General features: G+C 33.1%; 1 protein-coding gene across 5 annotated transcripts in view; it reads right to left on the bottom strand.

Annotated features, from left to right (window-relative positions):
• Positions 1–23,408, bottom strand: part of LOC145247995 (annexin A4-like) — a 149,913-nt gene that overhangs the window by 82,105 nt on the left and 44,400 nt on the right. For 3 of the 5 annotated variants that reach the window (XM_080109667.1, XM_080109669.1, XM_080109670.1), the window contains 4 exons: positions 23,128–23,281; positions 17,135–17,164; positions 8,038–8,184; positions 5,947–5,973 (listed from right to left, as the gene is read on the bottom strand). In XM_080109667.1, coding sequence (XP_079965793.1) covers positions 5,947–5,973; positions 8,038–8,184; positions 17,135–17,164; positions 23,128–23,281 — 358 coding nt within the window. The remainder of the gene's footprint in view (positions 1–5,946; positions 5,974–8,037; positions 8,185–17,134; positions 17,165–23,127; positions 23,282–23,408) is intronic. The other 2 variants (XM_080109668.1, XM_080109671.1) reach the window with 1 other exon arrangement.

Below are 23,408 nucleotides of genomic sequence, written 5' to 3'. Positions count from 1 at the left end.
CCTCTTCCCAGCCATAAAGTTGTTTTTGAAAGGAAAGATGATGCAGCCTTGATTTCTGAAGTCATGTTGTGGTTGGAGGACCAACCTGGGGTGTTCTACAAAAACGGTCTCCAGAGCTGCATCAAACAATGGGAGAAATGCATAACTCTGGGTGGTTCCTATGTAGAGAAAGACTAATAACTGTGCCAAGTTTTATTGCTCTACTACTATGGGAAGTGGGTCAGGGGCATTACTTATTGCACACCCCTCATAGGGTTGAAGTTCTATAACTTACTTCTTTGGTGATTTCTTCAAATGGACTCAGAAACTGGATATTTTTTTTAACAAAGTCCCCATTGATAAGTTGTTTAGGTAGGAATCTTAACAGTACACATGACAAGAGCTTTTTGTTGTTTTTAATTTATTTTTAGCATATAATATGTTGAATTCCACCATGTGGTCACATCTTGAATGAGTTTGTTTTTCCAAATTAAGCTGATCTTGTATTTCAGTTAATTTGCTAATGGAGAGTGATTAAAGTAAGAAACTGTATTTCTGTAAGATGATGTGTCTTCACAGCCTGAGTTACAATGTATGAGAGTTACCAGCAACTATATTTGTTACTTAATCCCACTAGACTAAAAAAAATTATTGAAGATTTTATACTCATCCAAAACATTGTGCAATTTTTCACTTATTGCACATGTGTATGCACCAAGAAATGGAATACCTCTAAGCACAGCTCCGCTCTGTTCAAAGTCATTTGAAAGCCAATGATCTGCCAAACTCAGAAAGAGGACATTATCTGTTGTAGCGGTCCAAATGTCTAGTTCATGAAATGCTAATTTCAGCAAAAGAGAGGTGAATTTTTGTTTTACTTTTGTAAATATATCAAAACTTATTTTGCAGTGAAGTACTTTTTTGATGGAATGCTGTAATTTGAACAAAGTTTTGCAATAAGCCTATTAAATCCAATGTTAGATGTCACGGAATATGGTTGAATATCAACAGCAATCATTTCTCTCATCAGATAATGGATCTCTTGTGACCTGTGATCATTAATATCCCAAACTTTCTTTTTGGCCAATATTGATTCTATAGTAGTTTGGAATTTCGTTGGAGGCTTGTAATTGTTGCTACTTGTTCCTGGAATGTCTGTCCCCGAATATTCATTGTGATTCCTTTTCTTATTTACAACTTTTGCTTCTTTTGAATGAATCTTTCTAAGATGGTTTAACATATTAGTCAGTTTTACTTATTTGCCACACTTTCATGTGATAGTTTGACATAACTTGCAGTCAGCTGTATTCTTATTCTTAGGATTAAGATCAAAATACTTCCAGCAGAAACTGCCATAATAGTTGAAGGATAATGTGAATATTTAGTTAATTTTTATGCATTTACATTATTATGTCTGATATCAAGTTAGTAATTTATCTCAATACAATATATATTATCTAAATCAGAAAAATAAAAATATATACGTAATGGTAGCAAGAGTCCAAAAATGAGGAACAAGAATATGACTGATGAAGGCTTTATTTTTAGTTCGCATATCGTCGTAATTTACTGTACAATTCCGCAACATGAAAACTGAAAGATAAGGTAATAATTTTCTTTGACAGTGATTTAAAGCAAAAATTAATCATGTCGATTCGACAGGAAGAGAAAGGAGGGAAATTTTCCATATGCTTACATCCATTTGCCTCAAATTCAGTGCAGTTGTAAAAGTCTACATATAAACAGTGCATCATGTCTATTATTTGATAATATGGTTTAGACGATGCAGGTCTCTTTGATAAATTTTCACTGGCAAGCAAAAGAGAGAATTAACTTGTCTTCGTTTATAATATAATTATTATTAGTATCATTTACGACACCAAAATTTGCTAATAAATCAGCATTAGAAGACCTATTAATCTGCCAATTAATCAGTAATTGGACAATTTGCTCATTGGTACATCCCTAAGAAATTCATTACTGTTTTAGTATCTTGGATCATCTTATTTAGAAGCATTTTTTATGGGAGAAGGCAGTAATCAGATTTTCAGCAATAAATACTTGCTGTGACTTCACTTCTAACTGATGATTGACCAATTGCTCTCTTATGTGCACAAAGCGCGAAGAAAAAAGTTAAATTTCAATATTGCCATCTTTGCATCACCTCTACATACATCTTTCTTGTAAATTTTAAAGGATACAGCTAGACAAGGATTCCATGACAACACCATCAAATTTTCCCAAGAGAATATCGTGAACCAAGACAACAGTAAGCAAAAATAAGTATTAGTACAACTGTTAAATGTCATGCAGCGTAATAAAAACTTCTTACTAACTATTTATCCCTGCTGATATTATAGATAAGGTATAACCATGGCGTAAAAGTTCTGAATAAAAATATTTATCACAAACGACAAACTGCTTGAAAACAAAAGTATGGCTTCATATTCCACACTTTAGTAATTATGTCATGAGGGCAAAATGTATGACACAAGGTTAGTTGAGGTAGGGGAACTGCACAAATAAAAAATAAAGGAATTAAAAATAAAATTCTTAGGACTTCCAAAGCAACTGCAGCATTAGTCCGATTATCACATCAATTTAAACTGTGGTTAAATATTTTTCCTTATATTTCTTAATTTTTCTGGAGATGAGACATCCTACCACATGCCAGACATTCACCTACTATTTAAAAAAATCAACCGAAAGATCTTTTTAGGATTCTAACCGTCCTTTTATGAACAATTCTTTGCATTTCTCTTGCACTTAATTCATCGGGTATATTCACCATACTTTTTCACGAGTCAGTTGTTCCTATGATTACTGGAATGATGAAAATCTTCAAGATTCCAGTTTCTTTTCATCTCATGCATAAGACTTTGGTATTTAGCTATCTTCTCGTTCTCAGCTCTGTTTTAGCTAGTATCCTTCGGGACACTTGTTATTTTCTCCCTCTTGTCCTATATCATTAATGTAGTTCCCTATACCACGTTAACGGAGTTGCTATAAAAATGTTCAAATAAATACTTCCATTATATTGTTCATCCTGAAAGTTGAAATCATGCCAGATATAATATTAAAGGGAAACAATACAATTATTAGACTATTGCAGCAAAACTTTTTAAAAAATTTAATGGTAATAATATCTAAGTAGTTTGACTTATAAACATTCATACAAGTAAAAACTGATTATATTCAGAAGGGGGTTATCTATAGAGTAACTAGGTTGTCATTATCTATTTATAATAACTCTGAAATAATATTAACTGAGAAAAGGTAATGAATATGACTTTGGTTAGAACTATGATGTCAGTGATAACCACTATATTTGTAATGTCAAGGGTGTCCAATATATTGGCAGTATGCATCACTTGTCTAATCCAGACTAAAAAGACTAATTTTATTTTGAATAACAATTAATTTACAATTAAAACTTGGGATGCTATATAGATATTGAATACAAATTGTAGAGTCATCTTTAAATTCAATGTCAACTAATACTCCTTATAAACCTTTTCCATAAGTAAACCAACTGTATTCATTCAATCAAGCAGTTTCCATCCTCCCATAAGCATTCAACTGAAAATCCGTTCATTTCACTAACCTTTATTCTAGACAGACTTTTTTTGGCTTTGATAAGTGACTGTAGTAAAAAAAAAAAAAAAAAAAAATTCCTTTTGACTCCAATTCAATATTTGCAATTAACCTTTTTAGACCTGGTTGAACTAATTTGTTCAGTTGTACATAAATGAATAATACGGCATAAATAAAGTGGGAATCGATTCAAACATGCCTTGTACGTATTAGTTCAATATCTGGATAGATGCCAGATACCTACAGATTGCAACTGTTTATTGCTTACATTCAGTATGCTGCCATCTTAAATTAACATTTTTTAATCATCTACATCATAATTCAGGTCATAAAAAGTTAATTTAATTAAGAAATAAGTTACAAAATTAAGTTTATGGTATATATTTGATTATGGTAGGGGCATCTATGTTGATCAGAGAGAAAAAGAACTAATTCTTTTTTTTTTTTATTCCACAAATTCATTTAAATAAGATTCTTCTTGTGTATTTTGTAACTTATGTTTGTAACTTGTTTTAGAAGGTGAATCTTATTGTATTTAGTTTGCATGTGCACTAATCAGAGATGGGGCTACTGCCTCTAAGTAAACTCCTTCAATAAATTGCTCAATCATTAGAATTTGTTTTTATTATTATTCTAAAGTCTTTGTTATACACATTAAAGGATGTGGTCATCCTCTGTAATGTCAAACTTTAAAGTCTGAAGAGAAGAGAATTTAAGATTGAAATAATAAATAATTGCTACAAGGTGCCTTCAATAAGTTTCCAGACATTTTTTGTAGGGGCACTTTTATTGATAGTACACACACAAAACTCTTGTCCCCTTTGAAGTAATCTCCTCCAGCTGCAATGCACTTGTACCATTCCAACAACTTCTGGAAGGCCCCATAGAAGTTCTCTTGGGTGATCGTGTGAAGGACACGTGTCAGTCTCTTTCATCTTCTCAATTGTCTCATATAACAGCCTCTAAAGTTTTTCTTAAGCTTAGGAAATAACCAAAAGTCATACGGAGCAAGGTCTGGACTATAGGGAAGGTGAGGAACTGTCATGATGCCCATCTTCATCAAATAGTCTGTGATCTTCTGATTACCCTTGGAGCAAACTTAGCATAAATTTTCCACATCTTCAGTTTTTTGCAAATAATTGCGTGTACAGTTCCCACACTGACATCAAACTGTGCACTTATTGTCTCTCCAGAGCCACAACAGTACTTATCTATGAAATTCTTTATTTGACCAATCAACTCTGGTGTTCTAACTTCATTACTCTTCCCACAGCTCTCATCATCTCTTACAAACTTCCTGCCTTCCTTGAATCTCTTATGCCACTCAAAAACTGATGCTCCATTCATGCAAGATGATCCAAAAGCAGTCTAAAGTATTCTATAATGTTTCTATGGCATTTTTTCCAAGTTTAAAACACAATTTTATTGCATATTGTTCTTCTAAAATGTCCTCATGTCTAGATTGCATTTTGGAAATTCAGCAGCTGTGATAATCAAGCTTTAGTAGAGTATTCCAATTGCTGCTGTAGCTGTTCATTTGAAGGTGAAATCATAAAAATTGGTCAGTCAACATACTGAATTTTCAAGAGTCTCTGACAATTTTAAATGCTTGCATAAAATAAGTCTGGAAACTTATTGAAGGCACCTTATATTTTAGTAAAACCATATAAAAACAGAAGAGATAATTCTGAACATTATTGTTATAACTGCTCACTTGATGCAGGTGCTTCTGCTAGTTGGTGTGTGAAACCGATTATTTTATTTATTTTTCACTTGGAATCACCACTTATCAAAACCCAAAGGCCACTTGGGGATAAGGGTTAATGAATGTAAGGTGGTAGTGCAGTAATCGTTAATAGTGTAAATTGGTTAGAATTTGATTATTTATGGGGACAGCTTAACAAGAACTTGTTTACATTAGATTTGAAAGCTTCCATGGTGTATTCAACCGCGAAGCAGGACAGTGGAATAGTGTTCCACAGGTGAGCAGTTCTGGGGAAAAAAAATCTTTATTCATGAAATCTGCATTTAGATTTATGTACAAATAGAGTTATATAATATAATCGTTTATAGTGGTTGTAGCTAGTTGAGTGTGTTTTTTTTTGTTTTTTTTGTAAAAGGTTGGCAAGGGGGAACAATAGATTATAGTTCAGTTGAATTCCATACGTACAGTGATTTTATAAAAAGTTTTCGAACAGATGATATCAAGCAGTGTGTATATATATATATATATATATATATATATATATATATATATATATATCTACTGCTGTGTTATGAAGAAACTTTCAGCGATATTATGGAAAAGTAAAACAAAAAGGGATTTGAAACAGTTGGAGAACACCATGCAATGAATGAACAAGACTGACTCACCAGGGTTGTAATATTGGCCTGGATAGCCTGGAAAAAGTTGACGTACAATAAAATATGGAAAATGGACCTTATTTCAGCATAGAAATCCAGGTAGGATGTTTTTATTTTATTTTTTTTGTATAGGGCGAGTGGATATCACTGTTACTCATCTAATTCAGTTGAACATCAATTTTACAGGCTGGCAGATGTTGATTAAGCTTATGAAATTTCAATACATAGACTGGTAGCAATTATTATAACAATGAATTGGATGTTTCTCTTTATTTTGATTTTTCTTCGATTAGAAATTATATATTACATACACACACTAGGAAAATATTCATCCTAGGATAAAGAAAATTAATTTTTCTGAACAAAACAGTTTTTGAACCACATGTGATGTTGCCTTATGAAGATTAAAATCCAGATATGATACTAAACTAGAACTATAAAGGAAACTATTTTAACAGGTTTTCTCAATTCTTAATATATATATATATATATATATATATATTTAAATAACCCTTTTTAACCGTTTTCAAAGCTTTTTGAAATTATTTTTCCAAAATTAACATTAAGATTTCCGAGAAATTGAAAGCTTAATTACCTCCCCTGAACTCTCCAATTCAAATTGGTTTATTTTGAAACCAAATCGCTAGATTTTGCAAATGTCTTTTTTCATGAATAATTATTTTTCTACCGTATCATTTTCCGTAATTGTTGGATATGTTACTATTTGCGACCTGATAATTATGCAGGTACCATTTGTTTTACTTGAAATCCAATATATTTTGTTATAATCTAGAAGCACAGATTTTTTTTGTTTAAGAATATTTAAAGTCTACAAAATAAAACAACGGCAAATCTTTGATCTGCTACAGGGCATCACAGGTAAACATTTACTAATTAGTACGAGTATTATAGTCCCTTCTTTCCCCCCGTTGCTCTATTTCACAAAATAGACTATGTTCTAAATAGGGCTTTAGTCACATCTTGGAAAACATTTAAGGTTAATTTAAAAATTTTAGAAAACCAAATAATAGTAAAATATTTTATTAAATAATTTATGTCTTTTTTTCTTTTGAGATTTTTAATGCAAGGCACATTTTTCAAAGAAGAGGGGTCTTTTTTTTTTTAAATTTGTTTTTTCTTCTTCATTTTTCTGGTCGTATTAACCCTAGGGAGTCAGCCCTTCATGGAAAGAGCCTTTAAAACACATCAACTTCATGCTTATAGCAACCATCAATAACACTGGATGTATTCATTTCTCTCTCCACAAGGGGTTTACCCCCTAGAGTTAAAACCATAAAAAAAAAAGTGAAAAAAAAAATGAAAAAAAAAAAAGTGAAAAAAAAAAAATATCTTTGAATTTTTTTTCTTTCTTTTTTTGCAAAATTCTCAAAAAAAAAAAAAAAAAAAAAAAAAAAAAAAAATTAATCGTTTAATAAAATATTTTATAACATTTGGTTTTCTAAAATGTTCAAATAAAAATTTTTTCATTAATGAAATATATAGCTGAATCTATAACAAAATTTATGCAAATGTTAATCCACCAAAATCTTTCATATCATTTCCATCTTCGTACAATTATTTGTGCATACAAAACTTGAAACAAGCACTTTAAAAATTTAAACTGGTTCAAAAAACAAGAACAAAATCTATTTTAAAATATATTTTAGTCAAAAATCTTTTTAAAATCTTAGATGACAATTATTTTGGTGCTATCTAATGATTAAAGATTGCATAAAATTTTGTATTTTATTTACTTTAGTTTTAAATTCATACAACCAATATTAAATTATTGTTTCACTTTTTTTTCTCTAAAAAATCTTAGCAATATTATGTTTGATGAATTTTGATGCTACGACTTATTAAAATGTTACATTTTAGTATATATTTATTTTGGTGCTTCAAATTTGTTCTTATTTTATATTTCATAACTTATCCAGTTGGTTATAGTAAATAATAGCTAGTTACTAGTTCATATATCTAAATGAATCTTGAAGACTTATGCATATTCGTAATCAGAAAACCAATGCTATTTTCATGAAATTTCAGTCAATTAAGTAAAAAGAAAGCTTGTTAATATATATATAAAATGTTTCTATTTACCTTGAGGATACCCAGATTGTGGAGGGTAACCAGGTTGTGATTGAGGAGGGTAGCCAGGTTGGGAAGTAGGATAAGCTGGTTGTGAGGGAGGATAACCCGGTTGTGAAGCCGGATAACCTGGTTGCTGTGGAGGATAGCCTCCAGAATCTGAAATATTAACAATAAAATAATTTATCCAACATATTAGGTGTGAAAAGAAAGAAAAGTTCATAAATATGAAAACAATTTTAACAAAAATGTCCAACTTGAAAAGAGAATCATTTTGGACAAAGGTTTTCCAAAATGTTAATCTCTTGTTGGTGATGAAATGAATTTAGAAAAATAAAATCTTTCTTATTTTCTGTACATGCATGTCATTGGTTCTTTGCACAGCTACCCAATTTAGAAACCGATTTGAGGTCTCATTTTCGTTTTTGATATATATATATTTTTTTTTTACTCCCTAACATTATAAAGAGATCAGTTTCTCTAAAATAACGAGCATGTAGCTATCTGCCAGAAACAACAAATCTTTGATATGTTTACACACACGCAATCATATTTGGTTTAGCATCTGCTTTACATGCTAGCATGTGTTTGATAGCTTTTAGAAATTGATTTTCAAACTTATCTTTAGTCAATTTTTTTTTTTTAAATTATTTCCTTAAATCAAAACAATATTTTTATAGGTCCATCCAACGAGTTGATGGGGGGGGGGCAATCAATCATCAGTGTAGGACATGATAATGACTTTGTCAGGAGACCCAAACCCAGTCACCATCGACTATAGATTAGGATGTTACTTCTAGGCCACCAGCAATTTAGATGAGAATTAAGAAAAATTAAACACTTATAAATGTCAAATGTTGGAATGTTGCATATTGCTAGTTGATAGCCATTTTTTTTTTTTTTTTTTTTAATTCCCCAAACAGGGCTCAACTTTAGTTACTTAAAAGGGGTTTATAATAATAATTATTTTAATACCTACTGACACTAGTGTTTTATAAACCCGTATATATACAGAGTAGAACGATAAAAGTATCGCCCTATAAAAAAATAACACTACAGCTTCATTTTAAAACTTATTGAAAAAAAATCAATTCAGGAAATTTGATTATGTAGTAGAGCTGACATCTATTCAATGTAATCATCTCCAGCCTCAATCACAACCTCGATACGGGTCTGGAATTGGGAGCATGCCATTTCACAAGTGCCGGCGAGAGCTCGGCGAATACTCAGTGGATGGCAGCGATTAGGCTAGCTTTGGTGTTGTGGGATGTAATATTGGTGATATTCTTGATGCATGACCAAACAAAGTAATTCAGCAGGTTCAGGTCGGGGAAAGAGAGAAGGCCAGTGAGAGAAGGGTACAAAGTCGTAGCACTCCTGAAGCCAAGCCTGGATCACTTTGGACTTGTGGGCTGGTGCTGAGTCCTGCTGTCGCACCCAGAGTCTGCCAGCGGCCACCTGATTGCACCAGGGACGCACCACACTTTTCAAAACATCCAGGTACACTTTGGTGTTGACTTTTCAGCTGACTTTGAAAATGTGAGGTGACATGATGTGGCCCTCACTTGAAATCACACCAAAAATCATAATCGTGGTCATCCGATGCGTTGAGCTGTGCCCTCAAGTGTTCAGCAATCTGGATTTGCATTTTGAAGATACTGGCAATGATTCTGTTGTCATAGCTTTGATCGCTAGAGAGCATGAGTTGTACAGCGGCACATCTCCAATCTCACTCGTTAAACAGTGTGTCACTTTCAGACATAATGGAAGGCTCTTATCGCTCTTGGGATTTGTACACAACTGGTCAACTAGTAGATGGTCTGCCACAATAAAAAAAAATGGTTCATCAAACAGAAATGGAATCATGCTGTCTTTTCTAGGGCGACAATTTTTACCATTCCCCATACCTATCTATATATCTATAAAAGTGAAAGTGTCTGTGTACGTGTCTGTCGGTGTACATTTCCCTACACAATAACTGTCAATTTTCAGTCTACAGACTCAAAATTTGATATACAGGGTACTGAGATTCGGGAAAATCTTTGTAACCTGTTTTCGGCCAGAAATTTGGCTGTTAAGGGGCCAAAGTTCAACGATTTGACCTTTGAGAACTCTACCAAACTCCTCCACCAATTCTGGGTCTAAACACTTGAAATTTTAGATATAGGTTCCTTGGACATGGATCTAACTTAACTTGATTTGAGCCCAAAACAATAAATGATAAGGGGTCATAATAGGGGTCAAAATTTTAAAAAATTTGACCGCTTTGTTTGCCAGTATTTTCGAAAGTCATCCTTTCCTTTTGATTAGCCATAATTAAAACCTACGTGACTTCCGGTTTGGCAGTGGTCATAAGAGCTAAGACATCAGTCCCCCCCCCATTCTTTTCCGCCTTTACGGTATGGGTTTGAGCCTGCCTTCCTACTACCACTTTTTTTTTTTTGCTCAACATACACCTCCAAACACCCGGACACCCATGCTAGTATATATATATATATATATATATACACACACACACACTAGCAAAAGTACCCGTTGTTAACTGGGTTCAAAAACAGCCTACAGAAAATGGACTCTGATTTATGAAATTATGATAGGGATTGTAGGAAGGGTTGTAAATTTGGGGGTATCAAAACCAAAGCAAAATATGATGAAAGTAAAACTAAAATAGATAAACTACATAATTTATATCATACCGGTTCACACTGAAACACTTATCACAATATTATGTGGATCTATATTAAAAAAACTTGTTAAACTTTGTGACATATTTCCATTCTATGGAGGTCAGGCGCGAACAAACACCCCATAATTTTATTATATCATATTTCTTCAAACTAAAACATAATCAAAGTATACTTATGCAGACAGATATGAAAAGTCTTTATTAAAGTTTGTGCCTATTTCCATTCTATGGAGGCCAGGCGCGAACGCAGACCCCACAATTTTATCATACCATCCCTATTTAAGTTAAAACATACTTATCAAAGTATTCTTATGTACATCTATATCAAAAACACTTGTAAACGTTTTTTTTTTTTTAATTTTTTATTTCCATACTTTGTAGACCAGGCGCGAACGCAGACCCCACAATTTTAATGAATCATCATTATGCCAGATCAAACATACCCATTCCTGTGTCTCGATACATCTTCTATCATTATATGTAATCAGTTTTTTAAAATAGTAAACCATATAGGAGCCTATTCGTGACCAGACACACAGACATTAAGCTTTTATATATATATATATATATATATATATATATATATATATATAAGTGGCCTGGCAAGGCCACAGGGGAGACAACCAAATCAGCAAAACTGCTATATATATAGTGGAAATGGTAATTAATAAAAACTGAAGAAAGTGCTCAATACTGTTGTAGAGCAAATATGCGTTTTATTTTTTATTACCGTATCTTTCTGTTAAGTTACATTATTGTTTCAGCTACCCACTTAACAGAAAGATACGGTAATAAAAAAAATAAAACGTATATATATATATATATATATATATATATATATATATATATATATATATATATATATATACACACACACACACACACAAATGTAGGCAAATTTCGATATTTTATTGGTTTGAAAATATAGGTTCTTTTTTACCACTTGTCAAAAATTTTAACCCTAGAATAGTATTATAATCTTCAAAAAGCCTGCAAATTTTCATGTAGTTTCGTCCCATAGAGCCAAAGATATGAGCATTTCAATATTCAAATTCAATTTGGCTAATATATATATATATATATATATATATATATATATATGATGATTGCAACGTCTTGTCAGACGAGAGCCACTCCCCCAGTCACTAAAAGTCCATGTGCCCGAATATGACTTTTTAGCCCTGCCAGCGACTTGCACACCCTCAAGCAGACATGACACTGAAAACGCTCACTGATTTGTATGAGACTAACAGCAGCGGAACCTGTATTATCGTGGGCTTTCATGTGATTAACAAAACCTGCCTCAGAGAACAGAGCCCGATCACACACCTTACAGATCCAGAGATCTCCATGGTTGGGTGGCAAGGTTTGGCATTTCCTACATGCTCTCTTAAGCTTCGCTCGGTCTATTTTGGCTGCTTCATAGTGTTCTGCACCCCTGTATATCAGTGTCCTCCACTGCTTGCGATCATACGCTAGGGACTCCCAACTGTCAACAAGAATATGAAAGCTCACCAGAATCTCCTTGATGCTATCACGAAAACGTTTTTTGGGCTTGTGCTGGGGTCTTTTTCCAAGAAAGAGCTCACCATAGAACAATTGTTTTGGGAGACGATAGTCTTCAAACCGGATGAGATGACCCGCCCAACGCAACTGGTTCTTAATAACAATGGTAGCAATGCTGGTTGTTTTGGCCTTTTTTAAGACATATGTATCAGGGACAAAGCTATACCACTTTAAACCAAGAATGTGTCTAAGGCAGTGCTGATGGAACCTCTCGAGCAATTCTATATGTGACCGGTACAAGGTCCAAGTTTCAGATGCGTAGAGTAGGGATGGTACTACACATGCTTGATATACTGAAATTTTAGTTGTCAGAGTCAGATCACCGTCAGACCAGACTATCTTGTAACCTTCCAAAAGCATTAGATGCCTTGCTGATTCTCTGTCTTATTTCTGCATTAAGAGTGCCATCATTTGATAAGGCACTCCCCAAGGTAGACAAAATATTTTACGACTTCAAGGCGCTTTCCACAGACGAAGATATCAGGTTCCACATACAGATCATTGGGAGCGGGAGTGTACATGACTTTAGTTTTCTTAATGCTAACTGTCAGTCCGAAGCAGGTACAAGCATTTGTAAAGAGATCCATCACTAGTTGCATATCTACTGGGGAGTGTGTTACCAGGTCAGCATCATCAGCATACAACAGTTCCCTAACAAGTCTATCACTAACAAGTGTTTTGGCTTGGAATCTTCTGAGGTTGAACACCTTTCCAGTCGTTCGGAATCTAATATAAACACCCATATCACAATCGTGGAAACCAGAGCACAGCAGTCAAATAGAGCGAAAACAATGTTGGTGCAGCTATATCACCCTGCTTCACACCATTATCAATGAGGAATTCTTCCGAAAGCTGACCATTGAAGTTGACGCGACCTTTCATACTATGATGAAGTTGCTTGAACTTGTCTGTAAAAGCAGGTGTACAGCCAAATTTTTCCAGAGAGCCTCACGGTTGACTGTGTCAAACGCCTTGGTTAAGTCCACAAACACCTGGCAAAGAGGCATACGCTGTTCAATACATTTTTCCAAGAGCTGTCCAGCAGAAAACACCATATCCACAGTTCCTCACCCACCTCTAAAACCAGACTGGGATTCCGGAAGGATATTAGGACATACATACTTTTCCAATCAGTTTAGCAAGAGCCGTGCAAATACCTTTCCAACCACACTCAGCAGCGAGATACCTCGATAATTTCCACAATCAGATCTTGTACCCTTTCATTTGTACAACATAACCAAGATGGCATCTACCCAATCTTGGGCAACCGGGTCATCCTGCCATACTGACAGTATCAAAGAGTGGACCACACAATGTACATTGACACCACCATGTATCAGCAGCTCAACAGGGATGCCATCCAGCCCAGGGGCTTTGTTCGAGTTTATCTGTTTTATGCAGTCAACTGTTTCCACAAGAGTCTGTTCAACATCAAGTTCCGGACAAAAGGAACATTGAGGGATATTTTCTATTGCAGCAACATCAACATTGGATGGGTTATGAAAAAGATCATGAAAGTGTTCATGCCATCGATGCTTAATTTCATCTGAGGTTTTCAGCAAGGTTTTCCCATCCTTCGCCAGGAGTGGTGTAGTTGAAGAGGATTTCGGACCATAAGCCTGATGAAGCAAAGTGTAGAATGTCTTGACATCTCTATGATCATTGGCAGTCTGTATCTCCCTGGAGAGGTTAGACCACCATTAGTTTTTTATTTGGCGCACACAACACTGAACCTCACTCCGAACAGAAGAAAAGTGGGCAGCGAGTGCTGGCTCGTTCAGAGGTGAAGAGTTGAGAAGTTTCAAATAAGCTTTCCGCTTTCTATCAATTTGAGGCTTAATTTGATCGAAATTATCAGCAAACCAATCTCTATGTCTGGGAACCTTCAATCCAAGAACTTCAACACCTTTTTGGTATATTGTATCTCTTACTGTCTCCCAGTCACAATCTGAGAAATCCACCTCGTTGAAAGCAGATTTCAAGGAACTTCGTACAACTGGATCCTTCAATTTGAAAACATCAATACGTTTAGGCACTTTGACACCATTGAAACGGCTTTTTTTGCAAACTGTAATTCTCAGTTTAGCTCTGACTATTAAATGATCAGTACCACAGTCAGCACCACGCATTACTCTAACTTTGCAAAAATTTCCAAGATCACCACGTCTACACAGTATGTAATCAAGCAAATGGCCATGTTTAGATTGGGGATGGAACCAGGTCTCCTTGTGTTTCTGGTGGGAAAAAGTGTTGGTGATAACAAGATTTAGTTCACTGCAGAGATGGAGAAGCAGCATACTATTTGAATTGGCTCTACCAATGCCATATGGACCCAATGGAGACCAAGTCTCATTGTCTGATCTAACCCGTGCATTGAAGTCACCAAGAACCACCAAACTCTCAGCGCTTGGCAAACCGGTGATAACAGATCTAAGCATATGATAAAAGGAAGTAATATCGTCTTCAGGCGAAGTAAGAGTCGGCGCATAGACAGAAAGAACATTCATATAACGACCAGCAGCAAGGGGCATTCTCAATGTCATTGCACGGTAATTTATGGCTACTGGCTGTTCGATCTTGTCAATTAAGGAGTTCTTAACTGCAAAACCAACACCAGCCTCATGCCTCTCCTTTTCAGCTCTACCAGACCAGAAGATCGTGTAGCCCGACTCGCACTCAACCAGTTGATCCTCACCTGCGAAACATGTCTCAGAGAGTGCAGCAATGTCTATTGTATCTTTGCAATTCCTTAGTCAAAATTGCAGTCTTCCGTTCTAGTCTTTTACCATTGTCAATAAGTGTTCTCACATTCCAGCAACAGAGCTGGAGTGGGTGTCGTTTAGCATAATATCTTCTGTTCCTGTTACTATGGACAGCCATCACCAATAGGACATTTTTTTTTTTTTTTTTTTGACAAATGTCTGAGGAAGTATCTGTACAAAGATGTTATTCCAGAGATTTAGCTTTGTACGACAGCTAGTCTCTCTCTCGGCTCAAAATGTTGATATCCAGCAACAAGCAAGAGCAAGATAGCCAGCAACAAATCAAACTACAGACCAGCTTAATGCGGGTACTGGTCTTCTGCTTTGTTTTTTTAGATCAGAGATTTGCTTCTCCTAGAGAGGCTTCCTTCACCATGGCTTTCTGGAGCCCTCTCCACCCCAGATAAAACAAATCCCATGCATGCAACATGTTTGTTTTTTTTGTTATTTCTTTTATTTTTTTTAAATTGAGAGAAGCATTTTAAAAAAACGGTATAATTCCTCAATGGTCATGACGATAGTGATGATGCTACAATTCAATGAATACACACGATAATAAACATGAAAACAAATCCACAGATGCAAAACAAAGCAGTCATGAATATATATATATATATATATACACGCGCGCGCACACACACACACACACACACACACACACAACCTCTTTTTGAAAATTTTATAAGTTAGAAATCTCAGTGACTATTGATCAGAATTTAACAAAAGAAGGCTTGTTGGAAAGTTAATGACCTGAATTGTGTAGTGGGCTATGTAACATTAGCCCTTAAAGTCGCACATTACAAGGATCATCCAGAGTCTATTTTTGACACTTTTACAGACAAAAAATGTTTCAGTCATTTGTTTTCCTAGTTTTGCATATGAATTACAAAATATCTGATATTTCCCCCAAATCTCTGGCCTTGATGGAGGGGAGACTAAAACTTGCTCCTATGGTTTCAAATGATCTGAAATAACAGTCAGAGAGACTAGATTCGAAATATTTCTCGTATGTTATATTTACCCTCCTTGGTTTTCATACATAAAGTAAATTTCAGTGTACAAGGCTTATTTGATACTGGAGATATTCATAATTGTACCCTATTTCCAAAAGAGGGGAGATATAACACAAGAAATATTTGGAATAAAGTCTCCCCTTGCTATTATTTCAGATCATTTGAAACAATAGAAGCAAATTTTAGTTTCCCCTCTGTCAAGATCAAAGGTTTTGGAGAAATACACACACACAGAATGTGTCTCTTATTAGCAGAAAACAAAAGTGCTTGATTGGAAATTTATCATTTTATTTAAATTCTACACATTACTGTGACCAGTGGAGATGGATGTATGGAACTTGGTGTCTGATATATAGTATTTAAACTCACAATTACAATTCTAAGACCCATAATTTTAATGTTTGAGGGGAAAGTTTTCAAGGTTTTCTATGAAAATTCTTAAAGGAAGGTTGTTCCTATTATTAAGTTACTTCAAACTTGCAATTGCCTACCTTAAGAAAATACATATAACGTACATAACATTGTCTTTTGCTAATTTATAGTTAGCAACATGAATACAGAACTCACACTTATTATAAAATGGAGATCCATTTTCAGACACTAGTATTCCTATTTTAAGTATATTCTTTGTTTAATATTTTATTTTTGACTGGCAGCTCACTTCCATGAAAAGTATATTTGACTTTCTATAGCATCCATGTTTAACTCATGTCAACTTAACAGAAGATTCCAGGAGGTCACAATATGTTTGCAATATTTTGAAGTTTGTGAATCTATAATAAATAGATTTTTTTTTTTTTGGTTCCACCAGAGTGCTCATTTTTGGAGCTTAATTTTCCCCACATTAAATTAAGCTTGTGTCATACCTAGCTAGCCCTTGTGGGGAAGCAGGTAAATAGGGAAATAAATATTTTTATTAGATGAAAAGCTATTTACATATTTCGTACTGCTAAACTCATTTCCTATTTTTGCTAGCAACATACAATCAAAATGATGTGAGAATAGCCACGAGGATAACAGTATGAAACACAAAAAGAACAAGATAAAATGTTAAATAGATGAAAAGCGCCAAGAATACTTACGCGGATATTGTGGTTGCGGAGGGTAGGTACCTGAAGAGAAAACAAAGAAAAATCAGATGAGGATCTTTGAAATATAACTTCTAAAAAATTAAAAATATGTAAATAATAATACTTTATCTTATATATATAAAATAAAGCCAATCTGTTTTTCATTCCATTGGGGGGGGGGAGCAGGAGTGATTAACAACTTTTTTTAATACAAAGTACATAATTCTGTGTAGTTAATTATTTATATAATAAATGTCTTAAATCTTATTTCTATTCAAAATATATACTTTATCATATCAGCATTTTCCTTGGATTAGTGAGATTATACAAAATGTAGGAACTAACTCTTCCAGCAAAAATATTCTTGGATCAAATAGGAATTGGATAATATGGCATAATCACCCCAGATTATGAGTGAAAAGGGGCAACAGTTGGACATTGTTCTTACAAGCACAAAACTCATTTTGGTTGAAAAAAAAAAAAAAAAAAAAAAAAAAAAAAAGCCACTAATGCAAGATAGAGAAATACAAAGACCTAAAGCTGACTATGGAAGTTATATTGTAATCCTCCAAGTTACTGAAATTAGAACAAGAAGTTTTCTTGCAGGTTCTTCGTATTAAATTCTAGGCTAGCTTTGAATTAAAGGTCAAAAAAGAGTCACAGCCAGTATACACCTCAGAGATAATTGAACAATATGCAATCTGGCTCTCGAACGTTGCATAGTGACATGATAACAAGTGTCCACTGTGTAGTTATTATTGTGAGGAAAATGTTTTTTGTTTCTTTTCATTAAGAGCAGATTTTCATGCAATGAAGATTTGAGGCGTTAAGCCATTAAACATCCAATTTTGATTGTATTGAATAATTCATTTGATTTAAATGTAATTTAGATAATGGGGCCTCACATCATGGAGAGGAAAGGGTAATACCCAGAAAAGCTGTTGAGAGGAAGGTCTGAAACCGTGCATGTTTTTCTTGATGATCTAACATTATCTGAAAGCCAAAATAAAATACTCACAAGTGAAAATAGTTGATTAACATGACTATATACAAATGTACAAGTTGTTTCTTTCAAAAACAATATCTTGTTACCTGCTTGCTTTATAGCAAGTTTCTGCTACTGTTCCAGTAGCAAATTTCATTTATTGTCAATTATTAATTTCTAGTTAAAATTAATGTGTATAGGTCCGGGTCCTTAAACTAAATATTTGATTTTATATTTATTTTAAAAACAATACCTAAAGATTTTGTTTTCTGAAGAATAACTTTCTTTTGACAGGTGAATACGATACATTTGTAGAAAAGTTCACCAGACAACAACTAGCTGAATTAATAATTCCAGGACCAAACAATGACGTAATTATTAACTATTAGAAAAATGTCAAACAGATGAATACATTACTTTATAATATTGTAATACAAATATTTAAAATAAAGGAGAAGGAAAACCATATCTATATTGATAAATTTTTTACCATTTTGTTTTTCTCCAAATGAACTTAAGCACCTTTGTATACTATTATCATAATGTTCTGTAAGTTTTTTTTTTTAACATCCTTTTACTCTTCCTTATTTATGTTGCTGTTATTGTCTTGTTTTTCTTTAATTATCTGCTTACTCTATCCTTCTCCTACGTCTTCTTTCTCTTAAATTTCTTTTTCCTGGTGCTTTCCTCTCCATCCTACTGTCTAAAACATTTAATATGCACACAAGATTATCAGAGTTTTCATATTATACATTGTAATTAACTTATTTACTTCAAAAAAACTATAAATACAGTTAAGAAAAAAAAAAAAATGTTAATGTATAAATTTTTAATAGTTAACCTGCTAAAATTTTTTTAAAAATGTAGATACTTTAATAGTTGATTGTATAAAACAAATGTACAAAATATTAATATTGAAATTTTTATTTATAGATAGTAAACGTTTTGGTATCAAAGACAGCATTATTGTAGATCTTTATGCTGAATGGTTTAAGCCAAATTTATAAAGTAAGATTTTTTTTTAAATTCATAAATTTGGCTCATACCCGCTAAAAATTTTTTTAAAAAATGTAGATACTTTAATAGTTGATTGTATTGTGCCACGAGGGTAGTCTCACTGACTGAAACAATCATACGAGCCAATAAATATTTAATTTTAATATTTATAATATTTGAATTTGAAAAATCTTTGTCCCAAAGTTGGCATCGTGTGCTATTTTCTGGATGTACGTGGATCTAGGTCGTCCTTTGCTTGCGCGTCCATGTCGTGGAGTCCATAGCAATACATCACTCACCAATTCATGCTTGCGCCTCAGACAATGACCAGCAAATTGTAGGCATCTTTCTCTGATGGTATTAGTTTAGCGTGTATGGAGATCCCACGATATTAGTGTATCCCCTTTGTCAAAACTGTAAAAGTATTTATTAAAGTAATATAGTTAATGTAGTGTTAGAATATATCTGGTTATCAGGGTTTATCCTCAGTATCCTTATTGGAGTCTGTGATATTTCTATTGGCGCGAACGGAAATCTCACAATATCATTATACTATCTTTAGACAAAACAAATACTACCTTTGGATCTTACCCAGAAGACCAAAAAGGTATATTTTAGTTTCACCTATGGCCAAAAAACATTTTATTTATTTTTATTTTTTTACAGTGCGTCTTTGGTGATCAGAAGAGCCTTTTAATCAAAAAGGAGGATATAAAGAAGGTGATAATATACTATGAACATTAAATTAGCATATCTATATACTTATTTAAATTTCGAAGTATGTTATCACCTTCTATTCTCCTTTGTAATATATAGGATCTCCCGATCGAATAATTTATACTATGGAAATGACACACATACATATGTACGTTTAACGATACTACAGTATGAATATATAGATTATGGGCTAGATTTATTATTATTATAACTAGATGACTTTGCTAAGTTTACTACATAAAATACTTGAAACAAAATTTTTAACAAGCATTTCATCCATATCTTTGTTATAAATACAAAACCAAAGGGTGACATTTATTTATAGATAAATATTATAATTTTGAGACTAATTTATTTATCTTAAAAATAGCTGTATATAAAAGGAAATAAAAGAAAAAAAATCAATTTGCCTCAGTGATGGCATATGTATAAAGGGGGATTTGTTTTTTTTTTTTTTAATTAGAAATAGATCACAACTTATTTAAAATCATATCAGTCTCCTACTCAAAGTAAAAGGGGGGGGGGAACACGTGAACAAAAATACTAAACTTTTGCTCACAAAATTACGACCAACACAATCGTTTAATTAAAATACAACAAATAATAAAATTAATTTTCAAAACTTATATGCAAATTAGTTAATCTTGCGACTGACATCACACATACATAAGCAGTATATAAAAAAACTGCATCCATGGTGTAAAGTTGAATTCATTTGAAATCGAGCATTTTGACTTCACCAATAGAAAGAAACCCAATTTCTGCATTTATTCATTTAGATAAGTATTTTTTCATTCGAACTGGAATTTGTAAAGTTTAGGAAACCAATGCAAAATGCAATTATTTTTTAAATGTTTATTTATCGACATCAGGCATTGGAAAAAAAAAACAAAACAAAAACAACTGTTGAAGATAATACAGACTTCACTTTTCTAGTGACACCATGCCACAAGGTAGAAAAAAAAAAAAAATTCTATGCCTGAAGATGTTATATAGTTAAAACAAAATGGATTTTAAATAAATACTAGACTACCCGTGACCCGTTGGGTCAGTATGTTATATTAGCTATGGAATTAATGTATGAGCGTGGCACTTGTGACATTAAAAAAAAAAAAAAAAAGTTTTTTGTGACATAAACATTTCTATGAAAGTATATTAAAATGAAAAAAATATAGATAGATTTATGAGTCGTTCTGTTTATAATTGTTTATTTTTGAAATAAAAAAACTTACAGCCATTGTATTATAATTGGTTGGCCATACTTATAGGTAAATGTGCACTGAACAGATACCATATTACTTAAAGTTAAATTCAAATTTTGATATATCTTTTTTAAATGAACTTTTTAGTTGAAAGTACAGAATAGTTAAAAACTCTCCCCATGTTAAGAATGGCTTTTTAAATAGAAAATGAAAATAAAATACAACTTTTTTCATTTATTTTAAGAAAACATTCATGACCCATGGCATCAAATATTTAATTTATATGTTAATAATAAGATCAATAAAACTAATTAAGACAATGCGCAAATGAACGATAAAAAAAAAAAAAAAAAATTAAAAAAAAAAAAGCAGAAAGTATTAACAATTGTTTATTTGGATAATTTAAACAAAAAAAAACAAAAAAAAAAAACAATTGGGACCCTGAAAACGTACACAATAAAACAATGTTTTATTGTCACGTTGATTATCTGTAACGCAAATTAAAAACATTTTTGGGGTTATTTATTTATGTTGATAGTGTAGAAGAAAATGTATAAATGTTTAAGAAAGGTGTATTAAAAAAAAATAAATAAATAAAAAGGTGGTGGGTAAATCACCGTTGTAAAATGCTCTTATGGTTGTTAATGGGTGAAAGTAGATTTATTTGTAAGAAAATTGCATTTACGCTGTTATGGATTTATGTCTATGTACGCATGTGCAACCGGAAGTCATAAACCAGATGTGTGTTACAACACCCATTACAAGGTCATTTGAGTTTTATAATTATGTAATTTCTCTTTAAAAAATAAATCTGCATTGTATTGTTTTTTTTTTTCAACTTAGAAATACCAAACCAAATTTATACAATGCTTATATTGTGGGGGAAAAAAATTTAATTCATTTCTTTATTCATTGTATTTTTAATGACTATGTAAATTTGTCTTCAAACAAGTTTATCATTTGCTTTTATTTTCATACAAAGTTAGTTGATATATCATTAACTAAACTTTTTAGCCCATTAAAAATCGGCAAAGATTATAGCCCAGGTGAGTGCTTTATGCCAAATTAATAGTTGAATTTTTTTTTTTTTTTTTACACAGAGATCACCACTTATCAAGGCCCGGAAGCCACTCAGGGATAAGGGTTATTGCAAGTACATTACGTTAGTGAGGAGATTTGATGAAGTGTTTACTTAAGGGGGCGGTTCATTAGGAATTTGTTAACATTAGACTTGAAGACATCCAAGTTGAGGGAAGCAGGCAGACGGAACAGAGTTCCACAGGCGTGCAGTTCTAAGAAAGAAGCTTTGTTCATGAAATCCGTGTTTTGATTTAGGCACAGATATAGAGTGGGGGAAATTTTTCACAGTGGATTCAGCTAGACGGGTGTTTTTCGTGAAAGATTGGCGAGGGGGGACCAGGGATTGGAGTTCAGACGAGCACCTGCCATGAAAATAACGATAAAACAAGGATAGGCTTGAATACGATTAAATATGCTCATTTTTGCAATAATCCTAACTGTGCATCGATCAAATACTAGATCACTGCACCTTATCATGATAAAGGTCCATACAAAATTTGAGCAAAATCGGCCCAGTAGTTTCAGACAAAAATGAAATGGAAAGACAGACATACTAAGAAGAATATCTATATTATATTTTTCTTAGTTTGTCATTCTGTTCATTCTACTTTTTCTCAGAAACTACTAGTCCGACCTGAAATTTTGTTAGATTTTTGTTATAAGGATTAAGAATTATGGTGTCTGTTCGATACAGTTAGGGAATAATACGGATTAGTATTTAATGCAAAAATGAATACAGATGTAACCATATTCAACCATCAATTTACTTTACAAAATTTCAGTCAGATCTACCAGTAGTTTCCAAGAAAAAGTGGAACAGACAGGCAGACTAAGAGAAATAAAATACAGGTTACAGTCATTATTAGACATCTTCAGAGCAGATTAAATATTTTTTAAGCAGACGAGAATAGCTTTATGAAATAATTGGTAAACCATTTGACTGATGACATTACTATGCTTGTGCAAAGCTGGGCAAATAATCATGAATGTGGTATGTTAAAACGAAAACAAAGTTTGGCAAATACCTTGAGGAGGATAACCTGGTTGAGGTGGGTAACCGGTCCCACTTTGTGGAGGATAACCAGTAGGTACAGATCCAGGATAACCAGAAGAAGGAGGGGGTACAACACCCTGGGGGTACATAGGTTGGCTAGGGTAGCCACCGGAACCAGGATAGCCCTGAAATAGAAAACAATTAGAATTGAACTCTCAAAACAAACTCTTTAACATTCGAGGTTATATTTGCAATATATTGGCCACGTTGAAATGCTGCTGATGACAATTTAAAATCTTTATATTATAACTA

The sequence above is a fragment of the Euprymna scolopes genome, chromosome 26 (genome assembly GCF_053919585.1).
Source record: "Euprymna scolopes isolate OS-2025 chromosome 26, ASM5391958v1, whole genome shotgun sequence".
Lineage (NCBI taxonomy): Eukaryota > Metazoa > Mollusca > Cephalopoda > Sepiida > Sepiolidae > Euprymna > Euprymna scolopes.
This window is presented reverse-complemented; position numbering and strand designations above follow the sequence as displayed.